At 41.5% G+C, this 15,888-nt stretch overlaps 1 protein-coding gene across 1 annotated transcript in view; it reads right to left on the bottom strand.

The window, feature by feature from the left end:
* Window positions 1-15,888, bottom strand: part of tubgcp3 (tubulin gamma complex component 3) — a 31,903-nt gene that overhangs the window by 13,371 nt on the left and 2,644 nt on the right. The window contains exons 2-17 of the mRNA XM_062060802.1: window positions 12,518-12,625; window positions 12,037-12,104; window positions 10,535-10,612; window positions 10,237-10,445; window positions 9,884-10,050; window positions 9,647-9,759; window positions 9,282-9,407; window positions 9,135-9,203; window positions 8,941-9,073; window positions 8,701-8,867; window positions 6,694-6,804; window positions 6,296-6,404; window positions 2,662-2,851; window positions 2,457-2,592; window positions 2,315-2,383; window positions 2,108-2,243 (exon numbers count right to left, since the gene is read on the bottom strand). Of these exons, the coding sequence (XP_061916786.1) occupies window positions 2,108-2,243; window positions 2,315-2,383; window positions 2,457-2,592; window positions 2,662-2,851; window positions 6,296-6,404; window positions 6,694-6,804; window positions 8,701-8,867; window positions 8,941-9,073; window positions 9,135-9,203; window positions 9,282-9,407; window positions 9,647-9,759; window positions 9,884-10,050; window positions 10,237-10,445; window positions 10,535-10,612; window positions 12,037-12,104; window positions 12,518-12,625 (1,989 nt within the window). The remainder of the gene's footprint in view (window positions 1-2,107; window positions 2,244-2,314; window positions 2,384-2,456; window positions 2,593-2,661; window positions 2,852-6,295; window positions 6,405-6,693; window positions 6,805-8,700; window positions 8,868-8,940; window positions 9,074-9,134; window positions 9,204-9,281; window positions 9,408-9,646; window positions 9,760-9,883; window positions 10,051-10,236; window positions 10,446-10,534; window positions 10,613-12,036; window positions 12,105-12,517; window positions 12,626-15,888) is intronic.

Genomic DNA, 15,888 nt, shown 5'->3' with positions numbered 1-15,888 from the left:
ATGCCATCCCATTCCTAACCCACAGGGTTCAATATGATGTGGGTCCACCTTTTGCAGCTATTACAGCTTCAATTCTTCTGGGAAGGCTGTCCACAAGGTTGCGGAGTTTCACACTCTTAGCGGAGTTTGGAGCGGGCCCATTCCTCTTCCAACATGACTGTGCACCAGTGCACAAAGCAAGGTCCATAAAGACATGGATGACAGAGTCTGGTGTGGATGAACTTGACTGGCCTGCACAGAGTCCTGACCTGAACCCGATAGAACCATACTTGCCAACTACTTTGTGGTTTGCAACATCCTTAAAGGAGCCATATGTAGTAGTGTGGCCAGAAATGGTACTGCAATTACGGTCAAAAATTCTGTAGTTCCCTCACCCTCTCCCATTTTCCCGGGAGACTCCCGAATTTCAGTGCCCCTCCCGAAAATCTTCCGGGGCAACCATTCTCCCGAATTTCTCCCGGATTCCACCCGGTTAACAATTTTGGGGGCTTGCCTTAAAGGCACTGCCTTTAACGTCCTCTACAACCTGTCGTCACGTCCGCTTTTCCTCCATACAAATAGCGTGCCGGCATAGTCACATAATATATGTGGCCTTTACACACACACACAAGTGAAAGCAAGGCATACTTGGTCAACAGCCATACAGGTCACACTGAGGGTGACCGTATAAACAACTTTAACACTGTTACAAATATGCGCCACACTGTGAACCCACACCAAACAAGAATGACAAACACATTTCGGGAGAACATCCGCACCGTAACACGACATAAACACAACAGAAACAAATACCCAGAACACCTTGCAGCACTAACTCTTCCAGGACGCTACAATATACACCAGCGCTACCACCAAACCCCACCCCCCCACCTCAACCACGCCCCCGCCTTCGCCCCCCCATCTCCCGAATTCGGAGGTCTCAAGGTTGGCAAGTATGGATAGAACACCTTTGGGATGAATTAGAACAGAGACAGAGCCAGGCCTTCTCGACCAACATGAGTGTGTGACCTCACCAATGCGCTTTTGGAAGAAAGGTGGAAAATTCCTATGAACACACTCAACCTTGTGGACAGCCTTCCCAGAAGAGTTGGAGCTGTAATAGCTGCAAAAGGTGGACTGACATCATATTGAACCCTATGGGTTAGGAATGGCGTTGCACTTCAAGTTCATATGTGAGTCAAGGCAGGTGGCCAAATACTTTTGGCAATATAGTGTATCGTATTTTTCGGATTATAAATCGCCCCGGAATATAAATCGCACCGGTCGAAAATGCATAATAAAGAAGGAAAAAAACATGTATAAGTCGCACTAGAGTATAAGTCGCACTAGAGTATAAGTCCCATTTTTGGGGGAAATTTATTTGATAAAACCCAACACCAAGAATAGACATTTGAAAGGCAATTTAAAATAAATAAAGAATAGTGAACAACAGGCTGAATAAGTGTACGTTATATGAGGCATAAATAACCAACTGAGAACGTGCCTGGTATGTTAACGTAACATATTATGGTAAGAGTCATTCAAATAACTATAACATATAGAACATGCTATACGTTTACCAAACAATCTGTCACTCCTAATCGCTAAATACAATGAAATCTTCTTCCTCTTAGTGTCGCTTCTAAATAATATTATTTGATATTTTACGGTAATGTGTTAATCATTTCACACATAAATCGCTCCAGAGTATAAATCGCACTATGAAAAAAACTGCGTCTTATAATCCGAAAAATACGGTATGTGTGAGTCTGCGTACCAAAGGTAAAACACAACCGCCCAGTTTATCGAGTCAGAAGTAAACGGCACAAAGTGAAACTTGTCCAAACATCTACAGCTTGTCAATATTTTCTTGGATAAAATAGTTTTGGACGTTTGTGGCTGCAGCTTGTGCGATGCGGCCCACCAATGCTGACAGGTAGGACATGTTTTTTAATTGTCTGTTTCTCCGATTCGGTCGCCTGCGTCTTCTCCTTCGCACTAACTTTCCCAGTTCCCACGTTTGGAGGTCAGGATTGTGTCGATCTCCGAGCGGCGCTCAAATGCACACAAATCTAAATTTGCAGGTACTGGTGTACTTCTAATATTTGACACGTGTGTGTTTACGAACCGGGCATAGTTTGGAGCAGCTTGGCGCTACACATCTGCCCCTTCCAGATGTCCGTGAGGGTGTACTCCATCCTCTTGGCCCGCCACAGGAAATTAAAGACTCGCAGGTAGTGGCCCATACATTCCCTGGTAAACACCTGTTATAAACACCTGTTATCCACATGCATGAGCTTAAAAGCGAGACACGATGAGTACGACTGTGTGTTACCGTAGAAATGGGTCCATCAACGTGGTAATCCAGGCTGAATACATCCCAGCCAGTATCACCAGGAGACACCTGCAAGAAACCAAACTCCCTCATTTGTAGTTTTCCACGCATTTGCACAATGTTATGGGTCACCGGCACGCACCTCAAGCAGTCGTACGTCCAGTCGCTTGAGGATCTCCACGTTGTCATACTGGGCGTTGGTGGCTCGAACCGCCGTCTCTAGGATTCCTGTCAGGTTGTGTTGGTACAAAGTAGTGGCAGGTCTCACAAGCTCCGGTCTGTAATAAGGATATTTCATTGTAGCGCTCCTTGTATTCATCAGAAGTGTCAACAAGAGTGTTGTGTACTTGAGCAGGTCCATGAGGTGCCTGATGAAATCTCCCTGGCCCAGCAGCAGGTATCTCCTCATGGCCTGCAGATGCTCCAGCAGGAGGTAATTCCTGTTGAGGACGTCCAGCAGGTATTTACTTGTGTCAAAGTAGGCGGCGTCGATCTTTGCTTGAAACCCCCCCTCCAGGTCTGAGAGCAGTTCTGCTGCTACGAGAGAGAAAACAAGAGTTGTGTTAAAAAAAACAAAAAAAACACATCCAAACAGTGTAATCTGTGACTCAGATTGTTTCAAACACACATTACTCAGCAACACATTGGATGAACCTACACACAATCTACTGTGATCAACTAACCCTTTACAAAGGTAGTAATGCCTCAAAGGAGTACCGTATTTTTCGAAGTATAAGTCACTCCGGAGTATAAGTTGCACCGGCCGAAAATGCACAATAAAGAAGGAAAAAAACATATATAAGTCGCACTAGAGTATAAGTCGTATTTTTGGGGAAAATGTATTTGATAAAACCCAATAGACATTTGAAAGACAATTTAAAATAAATAAAGAATAGTGAACAACAGGCTGAATAAGTGTACGTTATATGAGGCATAAATAACCAACTGAGAACGTGCCTGGTATGTTAACGTAACATATTATGGTAAGAGTCATTCAAATAATTATAACATATAGAACATGCTATACGTTTACCAAACAATCTGTCACTCCTAATCGCTAAATCCCATGAAATCTTATACGTCTAGTCTCTTACGTGAATGAGCTAAATAATATTATTTGATATTTTACGGTAATGTGTTAATAATTTCACACATAAGTCGCTCCTGAGTATAAGTCGCACCCCCGGCCAAACTATGAAAAAAACTGCGACTTATAGTCCGAAAAATACGGTATTAATTAGTTGGCTTTCCATCCATCCATCCATCCATTTCTACCGCTTATTCCCTTCGGGTCGCGGGGGCGCTGGAGCCTATCTCAGCTACAATCGGGCGGAAGGCGGCGTACACCCTGGACAAGTCGCCACCTCATCACAGGGCCAACACAGATAGACAGACAACATTCACACTCACATTCACACACTAGGGCCAATTTAGTGTTGCCAATCAACCTATCCCCAGGTGCATGGTTGGCTTTCCAATGATTATTATTCAGTGCTCATTTGGTTTCTATGGCGCCACCGTGTGTCCAAACAATGATACAGCAGTCCGTTTAAATACCATAAAGTAGGGATGTTACTTTCAGCCTGAAAGTCAGGGCCAGCAAGGCCTTCTCTGCTGGCCTAACATAACCGGAAATCATGATCATAATTAAAGATAAAAGTAATTTTGTATTTACCTTATTCATATTCTGTTCATGTCATATTATGCTCTTTCCAGTGCTGTTGTTTTTAGGTTAGAGTTTGTATCCAATCAGAATTCAGCTAGCTTATGTTGCTATGCTGTACGAAATCTTCCCGGGGCCTTCAGAATCAACAATGCAGGCGTCTGTGCACTGTAAGTGAACGGACACATACAGTTGATAGACAATTACCATAGCTAATCAGATCACGAGATGTTGTCAGTAAGGCCTTCTAGCTGGCCTTACGCTGTGATTGGATACTCACTTGGGAGTCCCAAGTAAGTATCCAATCACAAGTTGCGAAAACAGGAAGTGGCACCGGAGCCATACAAGCCATAGAAAGCCACAGAAAACTCAACTTACTCACAAAGAAAGAGAGCAAAATGTTGAGTAGGTGGCAGATACATATTTGCAAGGCCATTTTCAAGAAGGATACTTAAGAGAAACTACATCTTGTGAGACGAGGTCGGCCGACACCGGATGCTATCCCGGCGGTGAAATGGTTTGCCCGCCACTTTCACACGAATCAACCGACTACGAGCGGGACCACTGGCTTATACGCGTCGAATGGTTGCTACAAATTGTGAGTTCAAATATTTTATTTCTTCATTTTTTCATGTTTCATTTGTTTTATTAAATTCTTTTAATTTTGACAGCTGAAGCGGGTTTATTGAATGTTAAATGCACCGAAAAATAGACCGTTTTGTACACTGTTGAGGGGATTCAATGACCAGTAGTGCGCAAGTGTGTTTCTGTATAGTATCTCCAGCCATGTCCATGTGGTGACATAAATTACTGTATTTTTCGGACTATAAGTCGCAGTTTTTATCATAGTTTGGCCGGGGGTGCGACTTATACTCAGGAGCGACTTATGTGTGAAATTATTAACACATTACCGTAAAATATCAAATAATATTATTTAGCTCATTCACATAAGAGACTAGACGTATAAGATTTCATGGGATTTAGCGATTAGGAGTGACAGATTGTTTGGTAAACGTATAGCATGTTCTATATGTTATAGTTATTTGAATGACTCTTACCATAATATGTTACGTTAACATACCAGGCACGTTCTCAGTTGGTTATTTATGCGTCATATAACGTACACTTATTCAGCCTGTTGTTCACTATTCTTTATTTATTTTAAATTGCTTTTCAAATGTCTATTCTTGGTGTTGGGTTTTATCAAATAAATTTCCCCCAAAAATGCGACTTATACTCCAGTGCGACTTAATGTTTTTTTCCTTCTTTATTATGCATTTTCGGCCGGTGCGACTTATACTCCGGAGCGACTTATACTCCGAAAAATACGGTACAGTGTTTTGAGAGGTGAAGTCGGACTAAGTAGGACATCACTGAAGGCCTAGGTTAGAAACACACGGCCCGCCACTGCTTTCAGGGAATAATGCTGACAATCCTGACACAGATCATTCATGAGTGAGAGGGGGCCGATACCAATACCAATCATATGTATTAAGTGTAGAATTGCACGATTTTGAGAAAAAAATCTAATTGCAATTTTTCCCTCCAAATTTGCAACTGCGATTCAATTTGCAAATGTTATATTTTGTACATAAAAATGCGAAAATAACAAGTGAAGGAAAACATGTTACTTTTATACTAGACTGTCATTTAACATATTCTTGTCTCAAGGTGCCAAACATTGGAGCAATATGTAATCTACTTCAAAAAATATTTGGCTTTAAGCAGACAGACTCAGAGTTTTTGTCGACATTATGCTCTTAAAATGAAGAAATAATCGATTCAAACTATGCTCTGTTTATAATGTAATGTAATCATAAGACATAATATTAATGCAAGTAACCACTGTCATGTTTATCACTGTATTACCCTACATAAATAAACAACAAAATGGACTAGTAATTTCTGTAAGCAACAATTTAACCAAAATTAATATATAATATTTTCAGAAGCTGAAATCGAAGTTTGAAAAATTGTCTCACCCTAATAGGAAGTGTTAATAAATGTGTGTGTGAAAGCTTTGTGGAGTGCTTTTAAAGACTTTAAATGCATATAATAGTCATATAAATCATAAAATAAATAGCGTCCCTACTTTGCGTAAATTCATCGACATTATCTTGTGTGTGGACAACCCTTCAAGACAGACAGTAAAAGCTGCAAATCAAAGTGTTCAGAAAAAGACCAAGAGACGACAGGACTCTTAGCTTCATGCGCCTTGTTTCTCCTCGTTGAAAGTCAAGACAAGGCCAGCGAGCGGGAAAAAGCATTGATCACTAACAGCCTGTGTCAATACGACAATATCTAAAAACAGCTCCTACCATCTTTGGGTGTGTCTGCAGATTCGGACGCTGGCGTTATTTTGCCTGGTGGCGTTCTGTCATGGCACACCTGGTGCAGGAAGTTGATGGATTTACCAATCAGCAGAACCTGAAGGGGGAGCCAATGGGAAGAGCAACACAAGTGCCAAATCAGGGATAGTACAGATTGTTGTTTTTATTATTGACTATCAAATTAGGCTGTCAAGATGAGTTCATTCATTAGCATTATTATTTTTATTAAGAATGTTAATGCAATTAACGCTTACAAAGAATGCAACAAGGCACCATAATGACAAAAAAATTATTATTGAATAACAATGAATGGGCATTATTCTATTGTGATTAATCATTTTCATTGTTTGACAGCCCTCGTTATTAATATTTGTATGAGTTTGTACCTTGCGAGCCTGGTCCATGGTGATGAACGAAGGGATCATCGACTTCCTGAGAGAATACTTGTCATGCCACAGGCGGTCAGCCTTCACGTTTGGATCCGATGCTACAAAGAACTACAAACAAGTATTGTATAAATATAGCCACATGTGATGAATTCACCAGGTGTGTCCAAAGTCCTGCCCGGAAGACATAGGGGCCCGCAGTTAATTGTGTTTGTTTTTCTTGACCCACATCATTTTTTTTTTTCAAATAACATAAATTAACAAAGAATGATTAGGGACACAATAAAAGTATGAATAAATAAAATAAAAAAATATTAGCCTGGATTTGGATATTTAGATATAATTTAAATACTATAGCAAATTAGGTCTCTGCTTTTTGCAGATGATGTGGTCTTGATGGCTTCATCTGGCCAGGATCTTCAGCTCTCACTGGATCGGTTCGCAGCCGAGTGTGAAGCGACTGGGATGAGAATCAGCACCTCCAAGTCCGAGTCCATGGTTCTCGCCCGGAAAAGGGTGGAGTGCCATCTCCGGGTTGCGGAGGAGACCCTGCCCCAAGTGGAGGAGTTCAAGTACCTCGGAGTCCTGTTCACGAGTGAGGGAAGAGTGGATCGTGAGATCGACAGGTGGATCGGTGCGGCGTCTTCAGTAATGCGGACGCTGTATCGATCCGTTGTGGTGAAGAAGGAGCTGAGCCGGAAGGCAAAGCTCTCCATTTACCGGTCGATCTACGTTCCCATCCTCTCCTATGGTCATGATCTTTGGGTTATGAGAGAAAGGACAAGATCACGGGTACAAGCGGCCGAAATGAGCTTCCTCCGCCGGGGCTCTCCCTTAGAGATAGTGTGAGAAGCTCTGTCATCCGGGAGGAGCTCAAAGTAAAGCTGCTGCTCCTCCACATGGAGAGGAGCCAGATGAGGTGGTTCGGGCATCTGGTCAAGATGCCACCCGAACGCCTCCCTAGGGAGGTGTTTAGGGCACGTCCGACCGGTAGGAGAAGACCCAGGACACGTTGGGAAGACTATGTCTCCCGGCTGGCCTGGGAACGCCTCAGGATCCCCCGGGAGGAGCTGGACGAAGTGGCTGGGGAGAGGAAAGTCTGGGCTTCCCTGCTTAGGCTGCTGCCCCCGCGACCCGACCTCGGATAAGCGGAAGAAGATGGATGGATGGACTATAGCAAATTAAACAACTCCAGGAAAAGAAATGTAAATTAAAAAACAAAAATGCATTGGTTTTATAAAGATTCATATTAACAAGGTATGCATGTGTTTAAAACAACTATTTGCATTATGGCCGTCAGCGAAGAAAATCTATAAATTAGCCGCACCGTTTTATAATTGGCAGGGTTCAAAGCGTAGGAAAAAAGTAGCGGCTTATAGTATAGAATTTACGTTAATTGTGCCTCCCTGAGCGTGCATCTCTTCTGAAAGAATATTTCACGTGAATACAATTGTTACTTATGTAAACACATTTGTGATAAAGATCAGCAGGGCTCGGCAGCTCATCAGCCTATCGCTAATCGGTTAAAAAAGGCAAATATCAGCCCCCGATTAGGGGGACATCGGGATATCTCTGAATATAAAGTGGGGCGGTATGGCGTAGTGGGTAGAGCGGCCGTGCCAGAAACCTGAGGGTTGCAGGTTCGCTCCCCACCTTTTGACATCCAAATCGCTGCCGTTGTGTCCTTGGGCAGGACACTTCACCCTTGCCCCCGGTGCCGCTCACACTGGTGAATGAATGATAGGTCGGAGGGGTCGTAGGCGCAAACTAGCAGCCTCGCTTCCGTCAGTCTACCCCAGGGCAGCTTACCACCACCAGGTGTGAATGAATGATGGGTTCCCACTTCTCTGTGAGCGCTTTGAGTATCTTATAATAGAAAAGCGCGATATAAAATCTAATCCATTATTATTATTATTATAAATAATATCAAAGTTGCCAATCGTGGTAAAAGTTTGGACACCCCGCGAAAACACAGTTTAAGATGCTAGCCAAGGGATGTGTTTGTACCTCGTGGTAAGTGTCCTCAAGTTCTCCATCATAGATCCAGCGATACAAGAAGTTCCGAATGGGGTGTGATACCAGGCTGAGGATGTGTTGCACCAGCGCCCTCATTTGTGGGTCTCCTGTTTTCCCATAGGCGTGAACAGCTGAGGCCAGCTCGCCACCCTTCCGGCCTGACGACAACACAATGACAACTTGCACATGAAAGGTCCCAAATCGGCCGCTCGCTGTGCGGCTCCAACGTACCTTGGCAGAAGTCGACAAGGGCGGCCAGCATTTTGAGCCGCACTTTGGGGTCAAAAATCCAAACGAGGAGTCTTCTGAGAGTTAACGCGCTCTCTGTGCACATGTTGACACCTTGGTCATCTTCTACCTGCAACTACAACGTGCACGCATGTCAGTACCTACAACCAGGGGACCAAAAAAATCAGCATTCATACCTGAGAGTGGAGGACGGAGAGGAGCCGATAGTACTCCTTTAGCTCCTGGTGGAGCGATGCACAGAAGCTCTGCACCGGAGAAAAAACGCGAAGAATTGTATTAGTGGAAAGACGCCATTAAGTTTAGGTCAAATAATTCACACACACCTGTCCAACCAGTCCAAAGGCCCGATCCAGGCTCCTGGCGTCTGTGTACTTTCTGACTTTATTGTGCAGCCAGCCGAGCTCAGCCAATCTGCTGCTGGTGTCCCGCAGGGATTTGTTCACCACCACCTGATGATCAGGAAATAATAGGAAATAATACCAGCAAGATTGATCCGGCAAAGAGAAGCTAGGTCAATGTGGCTCAAAGCCAAAGAGCGCCATATTGATCTGTTTAAGCTTTACAATCAAGCCAAGATGTTCTGGCTATCAAATCATCTGCTGGACATGTGGCAGCTGACGTAAACAAATCAGCGAGTGCAACCTGGGTTATGCATTAAGCTGGGACACGGTTTGACCTCGTTACGCACCTTGCTGTCTATTTTGTAACAATTATCTTGGGCGCTCATCTTGATGAACTTGCCATCGATCCCCTGGAAGACATAGAGGATGTCCCGCACCAGCGCTGCCTCGGTCACCTCGCCTACGAACCAGCGGATAAAAGTGACAAAGGCGGACAATTTACGTTCGCGCCGGAGACCTCCCTCAAGGCCGCCGGGTGGCTTTCTGCACAATATGCACAAAATAGTGCCAGTGTGTAAACCCACCGTCCGTATCGCCGTCGTGACGAGGTCGGAGTGCTCTCGTGGTAGGAAGCATGGGTACGAGGGGTGGTCGGATGGTGGCGGGGCCCACAGCCGAAGGAGGGGAGCTTGTGGGAAGAGCCCAGGCTAGTCGAGAGCCTAAAAGTGGAGCGCCCCCAGCTGGAGGTTGACTGAAAGGTGCACAAATCATAGTTCTTTTATGTCTGGATTGCAGATTTGCAAAGCACATGTATCCCTTGCTTAAAAGGTACTACCGTGTTATTAATAGGGTTATTAAATGGCCTTCTATTGCCGTATAAACTAGATTTAAAAAAGGCCAGGCTGGTGTTTGTTCGTCAGAGAGTGATTGTATATACCCTGCCAGCAGCGACTGTGGAGTTGGAGTGGGGCCGTTGAGTGTGTAGACGCCCAGACTGGAGATCCCGCTGGTGCCCATACCGGTCGACAGGCCAGCGCACCTGTCCCCGTAGCTCAGGGCCAGACTCTGGGGCCGAGTGCAGTAGAACGGCGTGGAGTGGGCATCTCTGGGGAGTGCCTGGGCAAACAGCGCTCCATAGTTTCCGACCTGGGATGGCAGTCAGCGTTGTGGATCATTACACGGCGAGCACAGAAGAACTGGGACAACAAGAACCACAACAAACGTGTCCAACAGACCCTGCTGGAAGGCTTGCGGGGATCTTCAGAGAGAATGAGCAACAAGTAAAGAATAGACCAGCGATGTTTCAGAACACCCTGAACACAGAAAACAGAACACATTAGAAGGTGCTGCATACCATTTAGGAACATATTTCACAATATCATAAGTGATTACCGTATTTTTCGGACTATAAGTCGCAGTTTTTTTCATAGTTTGGCCGGGGGTGTGACTTATAATCAGGAGCGACTTACGTGTGAAATTATTAACACATTACCGTAAAATATCAAATAATATTATTTAGCTCATTCACATAAGAGACTAGACGTATAAGATTTCATGGGATTTAGCGATTAGGAGTGACAGATTGTTTGGTAAACATATAGCATGTTCTATATGTTATAGTTATTTGAATGACTCTTACCATAATATGTTACGTTAACATACCAGGCACGTTCTCAGTTGGTTATTTATGCCTCATATAACGTACACTTATTCAGCCTGTTGTTCACTATTCTTTATTTATTTTAAATTGCCTTTCAAATGTCTATTCTTGGTGTTGTGTTTTATCAAATAAATTTCCCCCCAAAAATGCGACTTATACTCCAGTGCGACTTATATATGTTTTTTTCCTTCTTTATTATGCATTTTCGGCCGGTGCGACTTATACTCCGAAAAATACGGTATATGACTCTGCAAAAGTCCAATTGTCAATCGCAGAATACTTCCTGGTTGATGGAGAACAATAAAACAGAGGGTTGCTGCCATGATGATTGATTACATTGTGATTAGGGATGGCCTGATCAGGTTTTTACGCTGCCGATTCCGATCATCCATGAGTAAGATCGGCCGATACCAAAACCGATACAGATAACATGTACCTTATTTTCCGCATACACTAAATTTTGGAAGAAAAAAACATTTTCCATGTATTACCTGCATCGGACTATAGCCGCAGATATAAATGTTGGGAAATTTGTTATTTACAAAGAAATACTTATTAACATAACTTAATTGTTTCCAAGCAGTGCCTGTAACACGGCAGTAAAATGTGAAGTGAAGTTAAGTGAATTATATTCATAAAGCACTTTTCTCTAGTGACTCAAAGCGCTTTACATGGTGAAACCCAATATTTAAGTTACATTTAAACCGGTGTGGGTGGCACTGGGAGCAGTTGAGTGAAGTATCTTGCCCAAGGACACAACGGTTGTGACTAGGATGGCGGAAGCGGGAATTGAACCTGGAACCCTCAAGTTGCTAGCACGACCCACGCAGATCAAACAACACAGAAGGCTATTCCTGGTTTATGTACACAAGAAAAAAACATATTGTAGTCATTTAATTGGACCTGCAGGACCAATTTGATTGGCAAACAAATGACGATGATTGCTCAAAATGTGCAAAGAAATTGCAGGGATTGGTTAATTGTGCATTAATTGTGAAATTTTTGAGGGTGTGAACAAATTTTGCGCAGCACTGTGTTAAAGTAATTAAGTGCATCCTGTTTAGATATTATACTAACCTGTGTCTGAAGTTTTCTATGCAGTTCTGAGAAAAGAGCAGCATCTGCCTCTCGCCGCTGCTTCAGCACTGCAAAGAGTAAGAAAACAAGCTGAAGAGATAAACATGCAGCATGGTTGGAAACTATCACAGTTTATGTTCTTTACCAAGACCAAATGTCAAATGACACGACTCCGAAGTCGGCCAATCTGTGTGCTAAATAAACATTTTCCTACTGGAAGTGGACTGCTATTTTTACTGTCAGCATGAGCACTTTGATTGATTGTTTTCCAACTAATGGTGCAACCTAGACAACCTTGATGGTGCTACTGGGAATACGCTCTCATCGTGCCATAAAGGGTTTTAGCATTTTTAGCAGAGTGCAACATAAAAGCTTTAGTACACTAAGGGCGCACACCTGACAGGGCTCGAGACTGGACGATGAAGCTAAATTGAGTAATGTGCTGTGATAGGCAGGTGGGTCTCGCTATAATTCAACTTACATTCTTTCTTGATCTTCTCCGTGACCAGGAATTCATCCCGTTCAATAGTGGGGGCGAAGTTACTGCCAATGACTCGCACTGCAAACTGGAACTGGTGGGCAACTTCGGCTGGCCAGGAACACAAAGAGCGGTGCGTTAAAAGTCACGGTAAGCAAATGAGTCATCCCATGAACTCCATGAATTTTTGGAGCGCAATCAACGGCAAATACGCTTCTAAAAAGTGTGTTTCCTTACTTACTACTGGGGCATTTAAAACCATTTCAAAACACAAACATTTAACATAAAACTAAAACATTTTAGGACTGCAACATTAAATATTTTACCTTGATTAGGAAAAAGGTTAGATTTATATTCTATGACTTCGATTAATCGTTTGAGTTATTATTAATTGAGTAATCTATTGATTAGTTTGTTTGATGAATCTGATAAAACACACTATACAGCTTCAGTACATGTTTTAGGGCAAATGGTTCAAATAATCAAAGATTGACATAACGTACATTTTCCTCCCTAATACTTCATCAACAGCACATCATCAACATTGAAATTACATTTTAACGTGTGTATAAATGTACCAATATGAACATTTCATATCACGGTTATCGTGACCAAAATTATCACGGTATTGTTGAATGTGCTCAAAAAGTACTTACTGTATTTTTCGGACTATTAGTCGCAGTTTTTTTCATAGTTTGGCCGGGGGTGCGACTTATACTCAGGAGCGACTTATGTGTGAAATTATTAACACGTTACCGTAAAATATCAAATAATATTATTTAGCTCATTCACGTAAGAGACTAGACGTATAAGATTTCATGGGATTTAGCGATTAGGAGTGACAGATTGTTTGGTAAACGTATAGCATGTTCTATATGTTATAGTTATTTGAATGACTCTTACCATAATATGTTACGTTAACATACCAGGCACGTTCTCAGTAGGTTATTTATGCCTCATATAACGTACACTTATTCAGCCTGTTGTTCACTATTCTTTATTTATTTTAAATTGCCTTTCAAATGTCTATTCTTGGTGTTGGGTTTTATCAAATAAATTTCCCCAAAAAATGCGACTTATACTCCAGTGCGACTTATATATGCTTTTTCCTTCTTTATTATGCATTTTCGGCCGGTGTGACTTATACTCCGGAGTGACTTATACTCCGAAAAATACGGTATATACGCACTGAAATCTTTTGTCGCAGTTTTTTTAAACTACCGGTAAAATAAATACACACAGAGAAGCCGTTATTTTTGCATGTTTTGTGTTTCTTGTGCTTTTAACTTCGGGGCCACACTTTTACACTCCAGAAGGTCCCAATATTAACACTGAAATAGAAATCTTACTTTTTCATATAATTGTATTCAATAATCTTATCCAATCTACTTACAGTTTAACTGGATGAACCTTGTCAAATGATGGGAAACCATGTGTTAATCACAAAGATTATTATCCAGGCTTGGGTCAGGCTGATTACAAAAATAAGTACTAATCAAATATACTGCAAAAAAATGGACATTTACATGCAAAAATTCTAACTAAATTAATAATAAATTGAAGTGCAAATGAAAATACAGCTTCACCACTTTTGTCATACTTTTTGTGCTTAAGAAAGAACCTTCTCTATGACTTTAGCTCCAGATTGTTTCTGTTTTTTTGGCATTGTCATTACTGTCACAAGTGGTGGAAAAGTGTACAGTATTACAACTGAGTACCACTGCAGCATATACAAACCACAGCTGAAAAACAGATCTTTTTTTGGCGGCAATCTAGGAGGCCCTCGCGGCGCTTCAGTTAAGAAACTCTGTCTTATGCTTCACTGATAGTGTTTAAGTCTTTGTTTTTCATCTGTTTTAATGGCTAAGCTTTTATTGTTTCAATTGTTGGTTTGTACTGTAGTACTTTAAGATGTATTTAAAAGAAAAGTGCATAACAAATTAAATCTATTATCATTATCTATCATTTCTGGCGGGCCTTGTGGCGTCCTACTCTGTGCAGCGGTTCATGAACACACCGTAAAAAACACCTCTGTCAACTCTATTTTTATGAGTGTTAAGTTCTGACATTATGCTTTTTATTTAATGACAAATTAGCACAATACAGCATAACAACTCTGACCACACACATTGAAAGAATGTGTGCTTTGTAAAAAAAAAAAAAGAACAATTATAAATATAATATAAATAAAAACAAACATCTCACTTTTTCTTTTGTTTTTGTCAAAATAATTCAAGGATGAAAGTTGAATTCATACTGTTTTAAGTTAAACAGGAAACTGCTAGGAAACGTGTTTATTTTTGTTCTGTTCGGTTGGTTAAGCAGGAAATGTAAAATATAAAATATTTCTTTTATTCTCTTAATGTTGGTATTTTGCACAGAAATACTGTACAATTTGTATCACTCCAAACCCTGCGCATCTAATTAAATCCTAGTGGAAATCAAACCGTATAGAAATATGTCTGTTCTCAGTCATCAGGCCACTTTTAAAAAGGAGTTTGCAACCCTATCCCCTCATGACTATTTCCACTCATTACAAATTAAACAGGCATTTGTTTGGACACCTAAATCACACTGATTGTACTACCTGGCATGAAAAAGTGTATTTCATTTCAAAGAAACTCTTTCTGCTCATACTTAAAAGAGATCAACAAACATTCTCACTCAGCCAAGAAGGTCAGTTAGCATCTTCCAGATGATGCAAGGTTCTGTTCACTGCGATTATTTCTGAACTGTACAATAAAAGTCACATATTTTCGGTTGTGTTGACAACACTGCTGGACTAAAGTTGTCTAAGAGCTTTGGAATGATTGTATTTGCACAATTTAGTTAGTCTTATTTTCAGTTTGTTACTATTGAGTATCATTTTTAAGAGCCATCGCAGTGCATTCCACTTGTGTGCACACTAACACAAAAAACATTACTTAAGGCTGTCAAAATGAACAAGTTAACTCATGCGATTAATCGCAATGAATTATCGCATTAATCGTGGACATCTTAGATTAATCATGCAATTTATTTTGACCGTACAAGCTCTTTTACTTTAACTGCCAGTCAGTGATCAGATCAATGAATACGATGAATACAAGGAATACAAATACGATGTATACAAAAATGAGTGAGGAGACACCAACTGGTGTGCTCGCTGGTAAATTCCACGCCAAAATACAGCCTGAAAGAACGTTAGATTGTTACCAAGTTTTGTGCAAGTAAATGACATGCATTCAAGTAAAATGTTTAATAACGTTCATGGATGATATTCTGACAATAGGGAAATCGCATGTGCGCAATATGTATTATTTGTTGCTCGTTTTTGTTACTTTTGTAGCTGTATGTAGAAATGGCGCCGCTGAAGTGGATGCTGGTTGCATTAA

The sequence above is a fragment of the Entelurus aequoreus genome, linkage group LG01 (assembly GCF_033978785.1).
Source record: "Entelurus aequoreus isolate RoL-2023_Sb linkage group LG01, RoL_Eaeq_v1.1, whole genome shotgun sequence".
Lineage (NCBI taxonomy): Eukaryota > Metazoa > Chordata > Actinopteri > Syngnathiformes > Syngnathidae > Entelurus > Entelurus aequoreus.
This window is presented reverse-complemented; position numbering and strand designations above follow the sequence as displayed.